This window comes from Hyaena hyaena, unplaced genomic scaffold, assembly GCF_003009895.1.
Source record: "Hyaena hyaena isolate Hyena2069 unplaced genomic scaffold, ASM300989v1 scaffold_1612, whole genome shotgun sequence".
NCBI lineage: Eukaryota > Metazoa > Chordata > Mammalia > Carnivora > Hyaenidae > Hyaena > Hyaena hyaena.
Window position 1 is genome coordinate 195,800 of NW_024082248.1, and position 15,248 is coordinate 211,047.

Genomic DNA, 15,248 nt, shown 5'->3' on the forward strand with positions numbered 1-15,248 from the left:
TTAAGGAAGAGTTGTGAGGGAGAGAGGTTTGAGGTTACAGCTTCCTGTCCCCACACCTTTAGCTGATTTAGCTGCTAGGAAAGGCTTTGAAAGCAAAGCACTAAATTCATCATCAAAACAACTTGTCAATTCAGTTAGAGAAATGTCAGTCAAGCGAATCTTTTGAAACCAGAAGCAAATACAATTGTTGGATCGACAGTGTTTCTCTTTTAATGTAGTAGGTTTGACCTAGGTGGACCTTGCCTAACTACTCACAAGAAGGAAACCAAATATCCACAGGGAAAGGCTAGGTCTGTTAAACCAAATTAACCCGAGAAGGATGCTTTTCAATCCTAGCATGAACTAAAACGCACAAAGGAATCAAATAAATGTTAGTGGGGAAGCTAAATATTTCTCTAGTTTTTTTTTTGTGTGTGTGTGAGTCTAGGTGTGTTTTTAAATTTTACAATGTGTTCTTAAATTATTTGAAGTGCTGTGGATTCCCTGAAACTCAGAGAACCAAAATACATATCAAAGTCAAATATCATTTGTTGTTTCCATTATTGTTTGCTATGACTTATCCATGTTATTACCCTACTCCACTAGAGTAAGGGGTGTGCATTTTTACAATGCTCCATTTTAAGAAAAAATAAGAGGAATCAGAATTACTGTGTCTACTCTAAATTATAATGATCACATATATTCAATGTCACTTAGAGAAATTGGTTATCTTTTTCTACCACCAAAAGTGAATTTTTTTCATTTAGTGTCTTTTCAAAGCAGATGTAGATTTTGAGGTCCTATGACTTCTCCGAATGATTGACATGAATCAAGATGGGACCAAGGGCTATCAAGATATAAATGATGAAAACAAGAAATTCTATCAGCCAATCCTTAACTTGGGTTGAACCCTAAGCTAGGAAACCATAGCCACACGCTGGCACATATTTGGCAAACTACTTGATGCATAGCACTTGATTTTAAAATTATGTGTTGACATGGAAGACAGAGAAAAGTAAACATTGACAAATACATTAAATGTCTCTTTTTCATCAAATGGCCATGTAATCAATATTTTTCCAGCTCTTTCCCAACACAATATTAGTACAAGGAGTCTCACACAAAAGAATTTTTCCTTCCCTCTTGCAGTTGTTGAATGTGCTATCAACCAAGAGAATACTGAACATGAAACAACCAGCTGAGACACTGGGATCCTGGATTGCTCTTCCCTGAGTAATTTCTCAATTTGTAGTGCTGAGGTAGAGTAACTTCAGGAGAATTCCCATCAACAGTCTTAAACATGCTGAGTTTTGATTTTGGAGGCCCCATGATAAACAGAAGGAAAACACTATCACTATATTATGCTTTGTGAAGGAAAATCAGCTTCAGGAGAGAATGACTACCACTTGTCCCTTGTGAAAATAGAAAAACACTGAACAGAGTTCTAGGCAGTCAACTGTTCCCTGAAACCTTGGAGGTAACTCACATTTTCTTTGCAGTGATCTCTTAGGCTGAAAGAATGTCTTTTCATAGACCAGATGTCTAAACTTTACCTCAGTTTCTGAGCATAATGAGTGAAGAAGAAATACACACAAAGGAAAAACAGTATTACTTACTGGTTGGTCTGTATGGCCTGAGGACAATCATTTTTAACTCCTCCTTCTCCCTCACTCACCACATCTAAGCCAATGCTGAGTTCTGCCAATTGTAACCTGTAAATATTTCTTGAGTTCATCCACTTCTTTGTAATTGTAGTTCAGGCCCTTATTACCTCTTGCCTAGACTACTATGATTGTATCATAACTGGTCTCCATGTTTTCTTACCTGTGCTCTTCAAATTTACCTTCCATCTTTTTATATAATGAAATCACCTTTCTGCTTAAAATGCTTCAGTAGGTCTTCATCAACTGCAAGAGACAGCCCAACCTATGAACCCTGCTTGTTTTGCCAATCTTGTCTCTTATAAGTCATGGTCCAGCAAAATTGAGGCAGCTGTAATTCCCTACATCTGTCATACTCTTTCTCATCTCCTTATCTCCTCTGCCTAGACTCTTCTTTTTCTCTCTTTGTCTTATATTCCCTGCAGTCCACTACCTCATGTCCCATGCCCCACCACACACTCTCCTACTCCACCCCACCCCCTGACACAAAAGGCTCATCTTAGCTAGGATTTTACTGAATAAACTTGTTGAATAAATGTATGCATACATCAACACTCAGGTCAGCAATCACTTTCAGAAATCCCGAGCTGGTTCTCCAGTTATGCCCAGAAACACTGTGCAGATCACTGTGCCACTATTTTAAAAGTAGCCATTTGTTTATGATTCTTTCTTTCCCACTAGACTATAATTTGTCCAAGGATAGAAACTGAGCCCTGTTCATCTTTGGGAAATAAATTTTTCTCTTCTGTGTGCATCTTGGGAAGGCGTCGTATTCTGAGTTCTATAAGACATATTAAGCAAACTACTGGAGTATAGATGCTAGAGCTTCTCTTGCTCCTCCCCTCTCCCTTCCTCTCCTACCTCACTGTGGGTGCTGAAAGAAGGAAGCCAAAGTGGGTAAATTTTCAGAGTTTCTCTACAGATTTTCTTGCCTTACCTGCTTATGCTCCCTTTCATTACCTCGGCAAAGAGGTCCTGTTGTCATCTTTTCTTTATATCAGCTCTTGAAGGCAAAGCAGGAAGAGTTTGACTATCTCTTCAAACAGAATCCAAATAATTAGTAGGAGAAACAATCCCTGGAGGGCTCAGTAAGCAGAAATACCAATACCTATCCTGTACTCCTTGAAAATAAGGGGAGATGCTGGCATTTCTTGCTGGGTTTGGTTCTTCTCATCAGAAATGGCTCAATGATTCTAGGTAAACAAAGAATAAAATCGAGCAAAATAAAACAGAAACAAAAAACACGTTGCATTACTCTATCATGGCAGGTTGAACTTTCTGATTCCTTACATGTGCTTTTCAGTGCTTTTAGGGAGTGTTTGAATGAATACTAAATGAAGCTAAAGTTGTTGAGACACAAATTTTGAATAAGGATTTAATGAGATTGTAATCAGACCTAGCTGCTGATAACAATGATACAGTCGGATTACCATCTTTCACTTACTATTTAATGAGATCCTATTATTAAAGAACTCTGAAGATCCTATTGTAAAGAACTCTGAAGATACAAAGAAGCATAAAAGTTTGTCCTTGCTCAAAGAAGACACGGAAACTAGACATCTAGAGGAAATACGCACAAAGCAAAAGCTTGAAGTGTATGAAACAAGAGGTGCTCAAAATGTAGAACCTGACCAAATGATACAGATAGTAATCGTTCTGAGACCTGAGAAGGGAGATATTCTAGGCCATGAAATTAGTTAACAAAGTATGAAGAGAGTAATGCTCATACGGTATATTGCTGAGATGTTGACTTAAATAGTCTGGCTAATTGGGAGGCTTGGGTTTGAGGAAATGAGGTTGGAAAAGCCTGTGGAGGCCTATGAATTGAGGATAAGAAGGAATTTTCAACTCTAAGATTCTATAACTAGACTGCAAATTAGAATCTCCTGAGAAACTAAAAATACTGATGTCTGGGTCCTTTGCACTGAGATTCTGATTGAACTGCCAGGGAATCAAGGGCTTTTAAAATTTTAGGTGATTCTAATATGCTGTCGGCTTGAGAAATCTGTTACATGATAGTGATTTTCAACCCTAACTAAATATTAGAATCAAAGGGGGAAATTTTTATGACAATACTAAAGATGACCCCACGGAATGGGAAAAATATTTGCAAATCATATATTTGATAAGGAACTTGCATCAAAAATGTGTAAAGAACTCTGAAGATTCAACAATAAAAAGGCAACCTAGTTAAGTAGGCAAATGATCTGAATAAACATATCTGTAAATAGGACATGCAAATGTAAATAAGCACATAAAAATGCTCATCATCATTAGTCATTTAAGGAATGCATATCAAACCACAATAAGATACTATTTCATATCTACTAGAATATGGCTATAACTATAATAAAAAAAGATGAACAATAACAAATGTGAGCAAGAATGTGGAGAAATCAGAACCCTCATACACTGCTGGTAGAGATGTAAAATACTGCAGTTGCTTTGGAAAATAGTTTGTCAGTTCCTCAAAAAGTTAAGCAGAGTTAAACCAGGTGACCTAGCATTTCCACTCCTGGTATACACCCAAGAGAACTGAAAACATGTCAACGTCAACACAAAAATGTGCACACAGACATTCATAGCGGCATTGTTCATAATAACAAAGAAGTGAAAGCAAATGATGAATAAAAAAACAAAATGTGGTATGTCCATTCAACAGGATATTATTTGTCCATGAAAAGACATAAAGTTCTGATACATTTTACAGCATAGATGAATCTTGAAAACATTATACTTATGAAAGAAGCCAGACAAAAAAGGCCAAAAAAGCCATATATGGTATGATCCCATTTATAAGAAATGCTCACAATAAGCACATCCACAGAGACAGAAAAGTTTAGTGGTTGCCAAAGGCTAAAGGGAGGAGAAATGGGGAGTGGTTACTAATGAACATGAGATTTCTTTTTGGGGGTAAGAAAAATACAATATTCTGGAATCAGATAGTGGCAATCCATTCACAATTTGTAAATATAATTAAAAAAAACCCCACTACCAGAGGGAAAGGGGGGGGTGGGCAAAATGGGTGAAAGGGAGTGGGAGATAGGCTTCCACCTGTGGAATGAGTAAGTCATGGGAATAAATGGTACAGCACAGGGAATACAGCCAATGATATAATATGGTTGGGTGGTGACAGATACAGCTACACTTGCAGTGAGCATAGCATAACCTATAAACTTGTTGAAATCACTATGTTGTACAACTGAAACTTATGTAACATTGTGTGTCAACTGTAAACAAAGAAAACAAAATGAAACACAACCACTGAATTGTGTACTTTATGAGGGTGAACTTTAAAAAATAAAAAGGAGTGGATTTATGGTACATGAATTGTATCTCAAGAAGTTGTTTTAAAAAATGAAAAGAGATGATACCCTTTCCTGTCCAGCATAGACTAATTCAATCAGAATTTCTGGAAGTTGGACCTGAACATAGGTATTTTTTTTTTTTAAGTTCTTGGTGTACAACCAGTGTTGAGAACTATGTAGGTGATGGAAAGCTATTAGTGAATGAGTTCTATGCATCTTCCTTTTTCCCAAAGCAAAAACAAAACACCTGAGCACTTGAATTCAAATCCAGGCTAAATTGTAGGTTTTATTTTGGTAGATTTTTATTCTATTTGCCTCTTAAGTATGGATGTGTGGGATGTTGCTTCAAATAACCTTTAAATTTTTTTAAAGTGTTTATTTATTTTTGAGAGAGAGAGAGAGACAGAGACAGAGAGAGACAGAGACAGAGACAGAGAGAGAGAGAGAGAGCATGAATGGGAGAGGGGCAGAGAGAGAGGGAGACACAGAATCCAAAGCACGCTTCAGGCTCTGGGATATCAGCGCAGAACCTGACATAGACCTTGAACTCATGGACCATGAGATCATGTCCTGAGCCAAAGTCAGACGCTGAACCGACTGATCCACTCAAGTGGATCAACCTTTTTGTTTTTTGTTTTTTTAAAGAAAATGGAAATAGGTAGACAATTATTAGCATACCCCAAAATAATGGCAAAAAAATTTTTTTTGGTTTGTATTACATTTTGAACCAGAGAAACAAGTAATTCATTGCTTTAGAAAAATTCATTGTTTTAGAGTAATGGAGAATTTAGAGAAATTTGCAAAGTTGATTCTTAATGCTTAAGTGGTTTATTTCTCGGGTGATTGTAGTTTACACAGGTTTTTTAGTCCTAGCTTTGCTCATCATCTGTTTAGTGATTTAGACAAATCATCTACAATTTTTAGGTCTCAAACAGTCATTAAAAAAGGAAAAGAAATATATTGTTGTGTGCCAGGCAATGGGGATATAGTGGGAAAAAAGATGGAATAGATAGCTCTTTTCTACATGTAGGTTGTAACACTTAGCTTCAGATTCTTTGCTTTAAAAGTGAAAAGATTGAACTAGATGGCCTCTAGATCCTTTGATCATTTACTGGAATAGCATAAAGGTAGAAAAATGGCATAGAGGGGGAAATCTTGTATACCTCTTCTATCTTCTGTGATTTAAGGGAACAAATATGTGAAGTATTAAGAAGCCTTGAGAAGGCTTCTCTCAGAATTTGCTATGGAAGGTAAATTAAACTCTTTGGGTTATGTTTTCTCTTACTCTTCATCCTACTCTTGGAATGGCCAATAAAGTCAAATGGTTAAAAAACATTTTAATTACTTCACAAAAGCCTACATTACAACTTAGAAACAAGTCTATTTATGTATCTATGTCAGGTGTTAAAAGCCATTTCTAAGTATCCCACTCAAACATGATTAACATCTTTGGAATCTTAGTAAAGATTCAAAAATTCCAAATGCATCGCTGTGGTGCTCAATGCCAACAGAAGGCCACATTCTGCCCTCCAAGTGAAAACATGCTCCGTTGTCCCATTCTAAGAAGGATGGAAATAATATAAAAATGTAAACTTTTAAACTCAGTGTATTGTCTTCCACTTGTGTCTTTATCTGCCAAGAGAAAGCCTTGTCTGGAGATCTGTTTATTTTGTTAATAATATATCTTGATTTTAGGGAAAAAGAAAGTCCTCATTCCCTTGTTCTAAGCAAATGATTTTTTCTCCTTCAGAAAACAAGATTTTGGTGAAGCAGTTGCCCAGGCTTGTGGTGTACAACAATGAGGTCAACCTTAGCTGCAAGTATACTCACAACCTCTTCTCAAAGGAGTTCCGGGCATCTCTTTATAAAGGAGTAGATAGTGCTGTGGAAGTGTGTGTTGTGAATGGAAATTACTCCCATCAACCTCAGTTCTACTCAAGTACAGGATTCGACTGTGATGGGAAATTGGGCAATGAAACAGTGACATTCTACCTCCGGAATTTGTTTGTTAACCAAACGGATATTTACTTCTGCAAAATTGAGGTCATGTATCCACCTCCTTACATAGACAATGAGAAGAGCAATGGGACCATTATCCATGTGAAAGGTAACGTGCAACTCTACCAGTCCACCACTCTGCAGTAATGGGTTTCAACAGCAGTCTTGAAAACTAGGTCATGATCAGGGGGTGGGGGTGGGTTGGATAAATTCCAAAGAGGAAGACTACACATTCTAAGCTAACAATACTTTGCATATTTTGGTCCATCTCCCATTCTTCCATAATGTTCAGAAGGAAGGAAATGTACTCAGGTACCATTCCCATGTCATTTAACCCACTCAATTCTATTTTTCAGAGAAACATCTTTGTCCAGCTCAGCTGTCTCCTGAATCTTCTAAGCCATTTTGGGCACTGCTGGTGGTTGGTGGAGTCCTAGGTTTCTATAGCTTGCTAGTAACAGTGGCTCTTGGTGCTTGCTGGGTAAGAGAAGCAACACTGCTTTTGTGTAACTTTTCCACTACATGTGTAATCTGAACATGCTCAAGAACTGTGCCTGTGTGGTTTATTTTCTGTTTTACATGTGATTGTTATTATTACTGCTATTATTTCCCTGCTAGGTTTGAGTAGGTTCTCTTTTAGCCTGTTCAACTGTATCAGAGATGAAAATCTAATGTGAATTCTAGTTTTCAGAAGGCCCTAATTAGGTGGCCAGGCAGAATAAAAAGCTAAATGGATGTATTGCAGGGCGGGGGTTGGAGGTCTTAGGGCCAGATACTTTTCTTCTCCCCATTTTGCAATATCATTATGACATGTAAAATAGCTTTAATATATACACACATATATAAATTTAAACAACTTGGGAATCTAAGCAATGAAACCAATGAACAATTTTGGTTCAGGGTCAAAAATTGTGAGAAATTTGGCTACTGAAATTATGCATTCAAACCTAGCAAAGAAACTAGGTCTGTTTATCTGAGTCATATTTTTATCTCCTCTGAAGCAGTTGAATATTGTGAGGCCAAGTATGGTTGCTGTCATTATGAAACTATAATGGGAGTTAGACTTTTCTGAGCTCTCAGCACTGAATTAGGGTTTACCAACTGTGCAAATGTTCATGAACAAACTTGGCATATTTTCTTTACCTTTTTCAAAGCCGGAGTTTTGAAAACATCTTGATGACCATGTCTACTGTTAAGTTGGGACTTCCTTACCAGGTGTCTTTCCCCTTCCTCAGAAACTCCCTGTTCTCATGTACACAGTGTGGGACAGAGTATCTCCTGCTTTGATACCATGTCATCTTTGAGTTTTTTTCTATAAGTTAGATGCATGTGTGAGTCATTTTTTCAATAAGAAATGTTACTCCTCAAGGACAAAGGACTATTTCTCTTGATATTCACCATGCATCTGGTATTAAGCATATTTAATGCTTAATGGGTGCTTGTCAATTTGATGAATTGATAACCCCCATAAAAGTCTTTAAGGCATACTCCATACATTTAACTAATCCACACAGGGGTCAATGGAAACTATGACAGGTGAAACCATCCTATTCACTCTAGCATTTCTATAGTAGTGATACTACTATCACTAGCATTGTTATAGTGCTGGGTGTGGTGGTGGTGGGTGAAAGTGAGGAGGGCAGCCCTGGGCTCACAGTCATGCCAGAGATAAATACAGCCTGAGATCCTTTTAAACTCTGTTGGCCTATTACCAAAGTTTGCCTCTCCATCATGCCCATTCCCCACATGCATTTTTGAAGATTCTATGGGAACGTGGACATTTGTTAAGCTGTCCATTGCATAATCTATACCTTCTGCAGGGTAGGAAACAAAGTAGCTGCTTTTTCCTGGAAATCCTTTATACTAGATCTCAGCTTGATGTTTACCTGTCTTGCCTTCTCTAAGTTGCCCAACCCTGAGAGCTTTTATGTAGAGAAATATTGCCTAAAGTCTTCCTCTGATGTCAGTTGAGTCCCTCATCTTTCTGGATCTTGGTGTCTTCATATAAGGTACTTTCCCACTTTGAACCTCTGTGGTGTTTGCCAATGGTTTATAATGTAGAATCTTAGTCCTTATTTTTGTCCCTTGGGAATTTCAACTTCTTAATCTAAAATATAGGTGCAGTGGCTTTTTGGGTACATCTCCAAGACAGGTGTTCCCTTGTAATATGCTCACCTGGGTCAATGTAATTTACTGGCTTCACAGGAAGTAGTTTTGAGAATTACTTTTTCAGTGGCCAGAAGGGTGCTGCTCATCATTTAAAACATTGTAAATATGCTTAGAATATCAGTTACTATAATCAGACACTAATTTCAGCCTCAGTGACTGGAATTGCCCAGAGGAACAAAACCTGCTTCTCTTTTTCAGTGAACTTAAAGAGTTTACTTTCAAACTGGAAACATCATGGGCTTTTCTTTGGTAGCACTACTTGCTTAGTCTTGGTAAAACTTATTTTGGTTTTATTCTATTTCTTAGGCTCGCTGTGAATTAGGAAGAGCCAATGTTTGGCATAATATTATCTTCTGTGGTCTCTTGTCAGTTAGGTTGTCCAATAAGAACTCTTTATTTGCATCTCAACATAGGTATCTGTACTCTCTGACTAAAAGGGTGTGAAGTATATATATTTGTAGAATAGCACAGCGTTTTTACCCCTGGTTCATCTTTCTTGCTGCTGTTACAATCTAAGCAACTACCACCTTGCTAAGCTAGACAGCCAGGCTATTAGGGATCCCTAGAGTTTAGCCTTTTCCTGGGTCCTATTCTGGGTTCCTATTTTTGGCTGATCTACATTGTGCCTTGGTGTAGCTGCTGTTTTCTGGAACTTCCTGAGTGCTTGTGATGTGCTACCGTAGGCAGTTGTAGGATGAGTGGGTTTCTGGGAGCAGCTGCACATTCTATCTCTGTTCTTGACCTGTTGCTGACATTTAAATAAATAAAGAGCTACACTCTGCCAGGCTGCTGCAGAACAGCACCTGTTACTGTCACTCAACCCTCCATTCACTCAGCTGAGTGGTAAACCTATTATTTTTCTTAGTCTAAAGGAGACCTTTTTAAAAACATGGTCTTCTCCACTATCAATCACAATGTAAGGAATGTAAGATAGTGTGTGGATAGGTAGTATCTGCCTTTAAATTCGGCGTGTTCTTGAAGACTGTGTCTTTAAGTGAATTGTCTTCTGTCTTGCTGTTGCTTTCAGGAAATAAGGAGGTAAGGGTGGGAGTGGAGGAAGGACAAGGGAAGATAAGTTGTGAAATCACACATCTTTAGCAGACAGAGTGAAATGGGTGAAGGGGCAGAAAAGATGACCCAGTCACATAGACACATAAGGCAAATACTCTCCACACTATAGGCATATCCTAGAGGCAGCTGGACACTGTGGGTTCTACATGGTGTTCCCAGCAATGCATGTGTCATTTCCATACCACTTTTATATTTATGGCTAAGTGGACTAAATTTACTATCTAATAACAGCATGAGAGTAAGCATGGGAGCTGATTGAGCAGAACTTTTATAGTCTTTGTGCAACCTGGAGAGCCTCAGACTCAAGACATCTTCATTATAGGGGCCTCTCTACCAGTTATAGTTGTGTCTGGAGGCAAAGCCTGACATTTGGGAGTCTGGCAAGGGAAGTCCTCAGAGCAGTAGTAAGTACTAAAATTCTTGCCAGGGTATCATTAGCAGCCTTCCACATTTATTTGGGGGCAGATGTTTATTTGCCCTTACTCCTGATGTGCCACAACCCTGTGCCAAGAGAACTCTAGTCTTTCATTTATAGAAAGGATGTAGAGCAAAATGTTTGAAGAGCAACTTTCCTCACCCACTTGGTTTCCATGGCTACGTCTCTTGAATGAATCTCCCAATTATGTCTGTTTAATGCTATCCTCTTCTTAGTTTCATCTGGAAAATCCATCCATCATTCAAATCCCCAAAGGCCAAAGCTGAATTTGTAATCTTCTCGTACAAATCTACTTCTTCTACTGTCTTATATTATATCTATGGATGGAGCAGCATCCTTCCAGGCTCCCAGGCTCAAATCATCAGTTATCTTTGGGTATGAGCAAAAAGGAAGGGTCAAGCAATCCAATAATATTCATTCTAAATTTGGTCACATATTTTGTACCCATTGCTTCATTTTCATTCCATTCCTTGTCATGATCAGGATTTATCAGTCTTGGCATTATTGAAATTTGGGGCTGGATAATTCTTTGTTGTCGGGAGCTGCCCTGTGCATCAGAGGGTATTTAGCAGCATTTCTGGCCTCTACCCACTAGATGCCATAGCATTCTTCCCAGTGTGACAATCTAAAATATCTTGAGACATTGAGAAATGTCTCCTGGAACAGGGGACAAGGGAGCTGGTGGTGTCAAGAATGAGGCTTAGGTGGTCTGGTTTGGGCAACTGTATATATGGTAGTGTCACTCGCTGAAATCAGAAACACTGAGAGAGGACCGGACTTTGGGGGAGGCTCTTGAGTTTCCTTTTGGACATGTGGAGTTTTAAGTGCCTTTGAAATCTAGTTCAGAGATATAAATTTGGGTGAATAGGTGGTAGCTGAAGCTGAGAATGGGGATGAGATTGCTTAGAGATAGAGGGGAAGGAGTGAGTAGAAAAGTCTATGAGGAACTCTAACATTGAGTGGCTACTTAGAGAAGGACGAACTTGCAAGGGACGCAGGCAAAGAGTAGCCAGATAGGTAGGAGGAAAACCAGGATGGTACCATCTCACAGAAGGCAAAATGGAAGAGTGTTTCAAAAAGGAGCGAATAATCATTAGTGTAGAATGTGGCTGAGAATTCAGATGATGAGAACTGAAAACATGTTAGCTGTATTTGGTAATATGGGGTCAGCATTTTTCCAGCCTTTCTTTAACACTTGGTCATGCCCATTTGACAAGGAAAGTATGAATGGCTCAGGGAGGAGTGCATGGAAATAAGGCCAGGGCAGAGATCACTTGCTTACTTATTTATTCAAGTGTTCATTCCATTCACATGCAACATATCTACTTATGCATCAGGCCTAGGTGCCAAGAAATAGACATTTTTTTTTCATAATAGAGAATTCTGAATTCAGAAATCTGGGTAGCTTTCTATTTCTAGAATTTTTATGGGACTTTTATCAAATATGTAAATTTTACCATCACTGTGGTTCAGAAAAGATGCTCCTAACCCCCAGTCAAAACTTTGCTAAGATTTATGACAAGTATACTCTTTTTTTTTTTTTACAAATAGTTTATTGTCAAATTAGTTTCCACATAACACTCAGTGCTCATCCCCAAAGTGCCCTCCTCCATGCCCATCGCCCCCTCCCCCCCACATCCATCAGTCCTCAGTTTTTGTCAGCATTCAAGAGTCTCTCATGGTTTGCCTCTCTCCATTTCCCCCACCATTTCCCCCCTTCTTCTCCCCCTTGTTCCTCCGTCAATTTCCTCCTAAGCCTCCTATACGTGCAAACATATGATATTTTTCCTTCTCTGCCTGACTTATTTCGCTCAGCATAACACCCTCAAGGTCCATCCATGTTGCTACACATGGCCAGATTTCATTGTTTCTCATTGCCATGTAGTATTCCATGGTATAGATAAACCACATCTTCTTGATCCATTTGTCCACTGATGGACACTTAGGCTCTTTCCATGTTTTAGCTATTGTGGAGAGTGCTGCTATGAACACTGGGGTACATGTGCTCCTATGCATCAGCATGTCTGTATCCCTTGGGTAAATTCCTAGCAGTGCTATTGCTGGGTCCTAGGGGAGTTCTATTGTTAGTTTCCTGAGGAACCTCCACACTGTTTTCCAGAGGGGCTGTACCAGTTTACATTCCCACCAACAGTGTAGGAGGGTGCCCGTTTCCCCACATCCTCGCCAGCATCTAGAGTTCTCTGATTTGCTCATTTTAGCCACTCTGACCGGTGTGAGGTGGTATCTCAGTGTGGTTTTGATTTGTATTTCCCTGATGAGGAGGGACGCTGAGCATCGTTTCATGGGTCTGTTGGCCATCTGGATGTCCTCTTTGGAGAAGTGTCTGTTCATGTCTTCTGCCCATTTCTTCACTGGATTGTTTGTTTTTCGGGCGTGGAGTTTGGTGAGTTCCTTATAGATTCTGGATATTAACCCTTTATCTGATATGTCATTTGCAACTATCTTTTCCCATTCCATTGGTTGCCTATTAATTTTCTGGGTTGTTTCCTTGGCTATGCAGAAGCTTTTAATCTTGATGAGGTCCCAACAGTTTATTTTTGCTCTCGATTCCCTTGCTTTTGGGGATGTGTCAAGTAAGAAGTTGCTGCGGTGGAGGTCAAGGAGGTTGTTTCCTGCTTTCTCCTCTAGGGTGTTGATAGTTTCCTGTCTCACGTTCAGGTCCTTTATCCATTTTGAGTTGATTTTTGTGCATGGTGTGAGAAAATGATCTAGTTTCATTCTTCTGCATGTTGCTGTCCAGTTCTCCCAACACCATCTGTTAAAAAGGCTGTCTTTTTTCCATTGGATATTCTTTCCTGCTTTATGACAAGTATACTCTTGCTCTGGGTTTAGGATTGCCCCTACTTTCTTCCCTTACCCCTGGTAGAAATTCATTCAGAAGGAGCTAAGTCTGAGGAACAGAGCTGAAGGACAGTATTGTCTTTACAGAAATGTAAAGACATAAGAGAACAGGGCATAAGAGAACAGGAATATAACTAGTTGTCTAGAACTATAACTCTCTACTAATTTGTACTCCACTGGTATGAATTTATAATTATTTCAGACTCTAGAGGGGGTGAAAGTCCTCTTGGATTAATTATGGAAAAACAGCTTGTTAAGCAAATGACTAAATGTAAGAAGATTGCAGTGGAGATGTTTAACCTTTTCGCAGGAGGAAGGGCCTTAAGGAGTATTTACATGTCAATAATATGTTAATTAGAAATGCTTTTGGAATTCAAATCAAATGACTGTATTGAGAGTAACATGGGTACATTTATCTAAAATACTGTTTGATTCAGATTTTGCAAGCTAATTTAGAAGAGTCCAAAGTAATTAGGTTTGGTTAGTCACTATCCAGGTCCAAGGTGCTCAATGAAGTCAGGTGAAATCAGATGTATTCAGCTTCGTTTGACAGTCTATGTTGGAATAGTTATCTCCAAGTCTTAGAACTCCTCCCATTACATTGCTCTCTCTTCCCTGGCCCCCTTCACAGTGATGCTTCTCTTTTCTGCAGATGAAGAGTAAGAGGAATAGGATCCTTCAGAGTGACTACATGAACATGACCCCCCGGAGGCCGGGGCCCACCCGAAAGCACTACCAACCCTACGCTCCAGCCCGCCACTTTGCAGCATACCGTTCCTGACATGGACGCCTATCCAGATGCAAGCCGGCTGGCAGCTCTTCGCCTGCTCAACACAACTGCTCTGGATAGGAAAAAACTGCCTCGTCTTCAGCCGGCCACCAGCTCCTATTAGGGGCTCCTATTAGGCCAACGATGCCAATTTTTCTTGAATGACTAGACCAAATAACATTATTTTGAGACTCTGAAATGAAGAATATTATTGTGGCAGGCTCTATCTTGTAGTGTCATGACCCAGATTTCAACTTACCATGTATTTATTGACTTGATTAAGAGGTTACGTAGAAAACAAAAAGCCAGTGGATTCTGTTAGCCTTGAAATCTGTTTTGCATTTCACTCCCTTTTCATGTCACTCATCTGAACACTGTGGTCAAGTGGAGTGTGATATGGAAGGACTTTTTAGATGGAGAAGAAAGGTTACAAAACCATTCTTTTTGGTTAAAGGGGGGTTTAGGGTGGGGGTAGGTTGGGGTGGGGGAGGAGGAGGGAGACTTACATATTTTTAAGTCTCTCATTCATGAAATGAGCCACTAGTTCCTATTTAATACTTTTGGTTTAGAAATACATAGACTTTTTTTTTTTTTGGTGAATTCTGGTCATATTTAGTCATTTGGACCAGTGGAATTCCTTCAAAGCAATTTGAAGCAAACGGTCTTGCTCTTCTTACTCCCTGTGATGGGAATTCAATGTAGTATTGACAATATGATTTGTAAAGAATAAAGTAGTCCTCCCAAACCACAGAAGAATGTGTCAGGAAATGAAGCTACTTGATGTCATAATTATTTGAATACTATGAAGGGTTATTTATTTAGCAGATCATTCTAGCCAAATCATAGAGGGGACTTCTCTGTTCCATATATTTCAGGTTTGCTGGGTTGGTCTCTTTGTTATCTGTGTGGAAATCTGAAGTGGGACCCTGAAAGCACATTCAGAGCAGTGATGACATTGTGAAAAAGGGGTGTTAGTGCTTATTAGGATTTATGGA

At 39.1% G+C, this 15,248-nt stretch overlaps 1 protein-coding gene across 1 annotated transcript in view; it reads left to right on the forward strand.

Annotated features, from left to right (window-relative positions):
• Window positions 1-15,003, forward strand: part of CD28 (CD28 molecule) — a 29,746-nt gene extending 14,743 nt beyond the window's left edge. The window contains exons 2-4 of the mRNA XM_039224351.1: window positions 6,699-7,055; window positions 7,303-7,427; window positions 14,137-15,003. Coding sequence (XP_039080282.1) covers window positions 6,699-7,055; window positions 7,303-7,427; window positions 14,137-14,265 — 611 coding nt within the window. The 3' untranslated portion in view covers window positions 14,266-15,003. The remainder of the gene's footprint in view (window positions 1-6,698; window positions 7,056-7,302; window positions 7,428-14,136) is intronic.
• The last annotated feature ends 245 nt before the right edge of the window (window positions 15,004-15,248 follow it).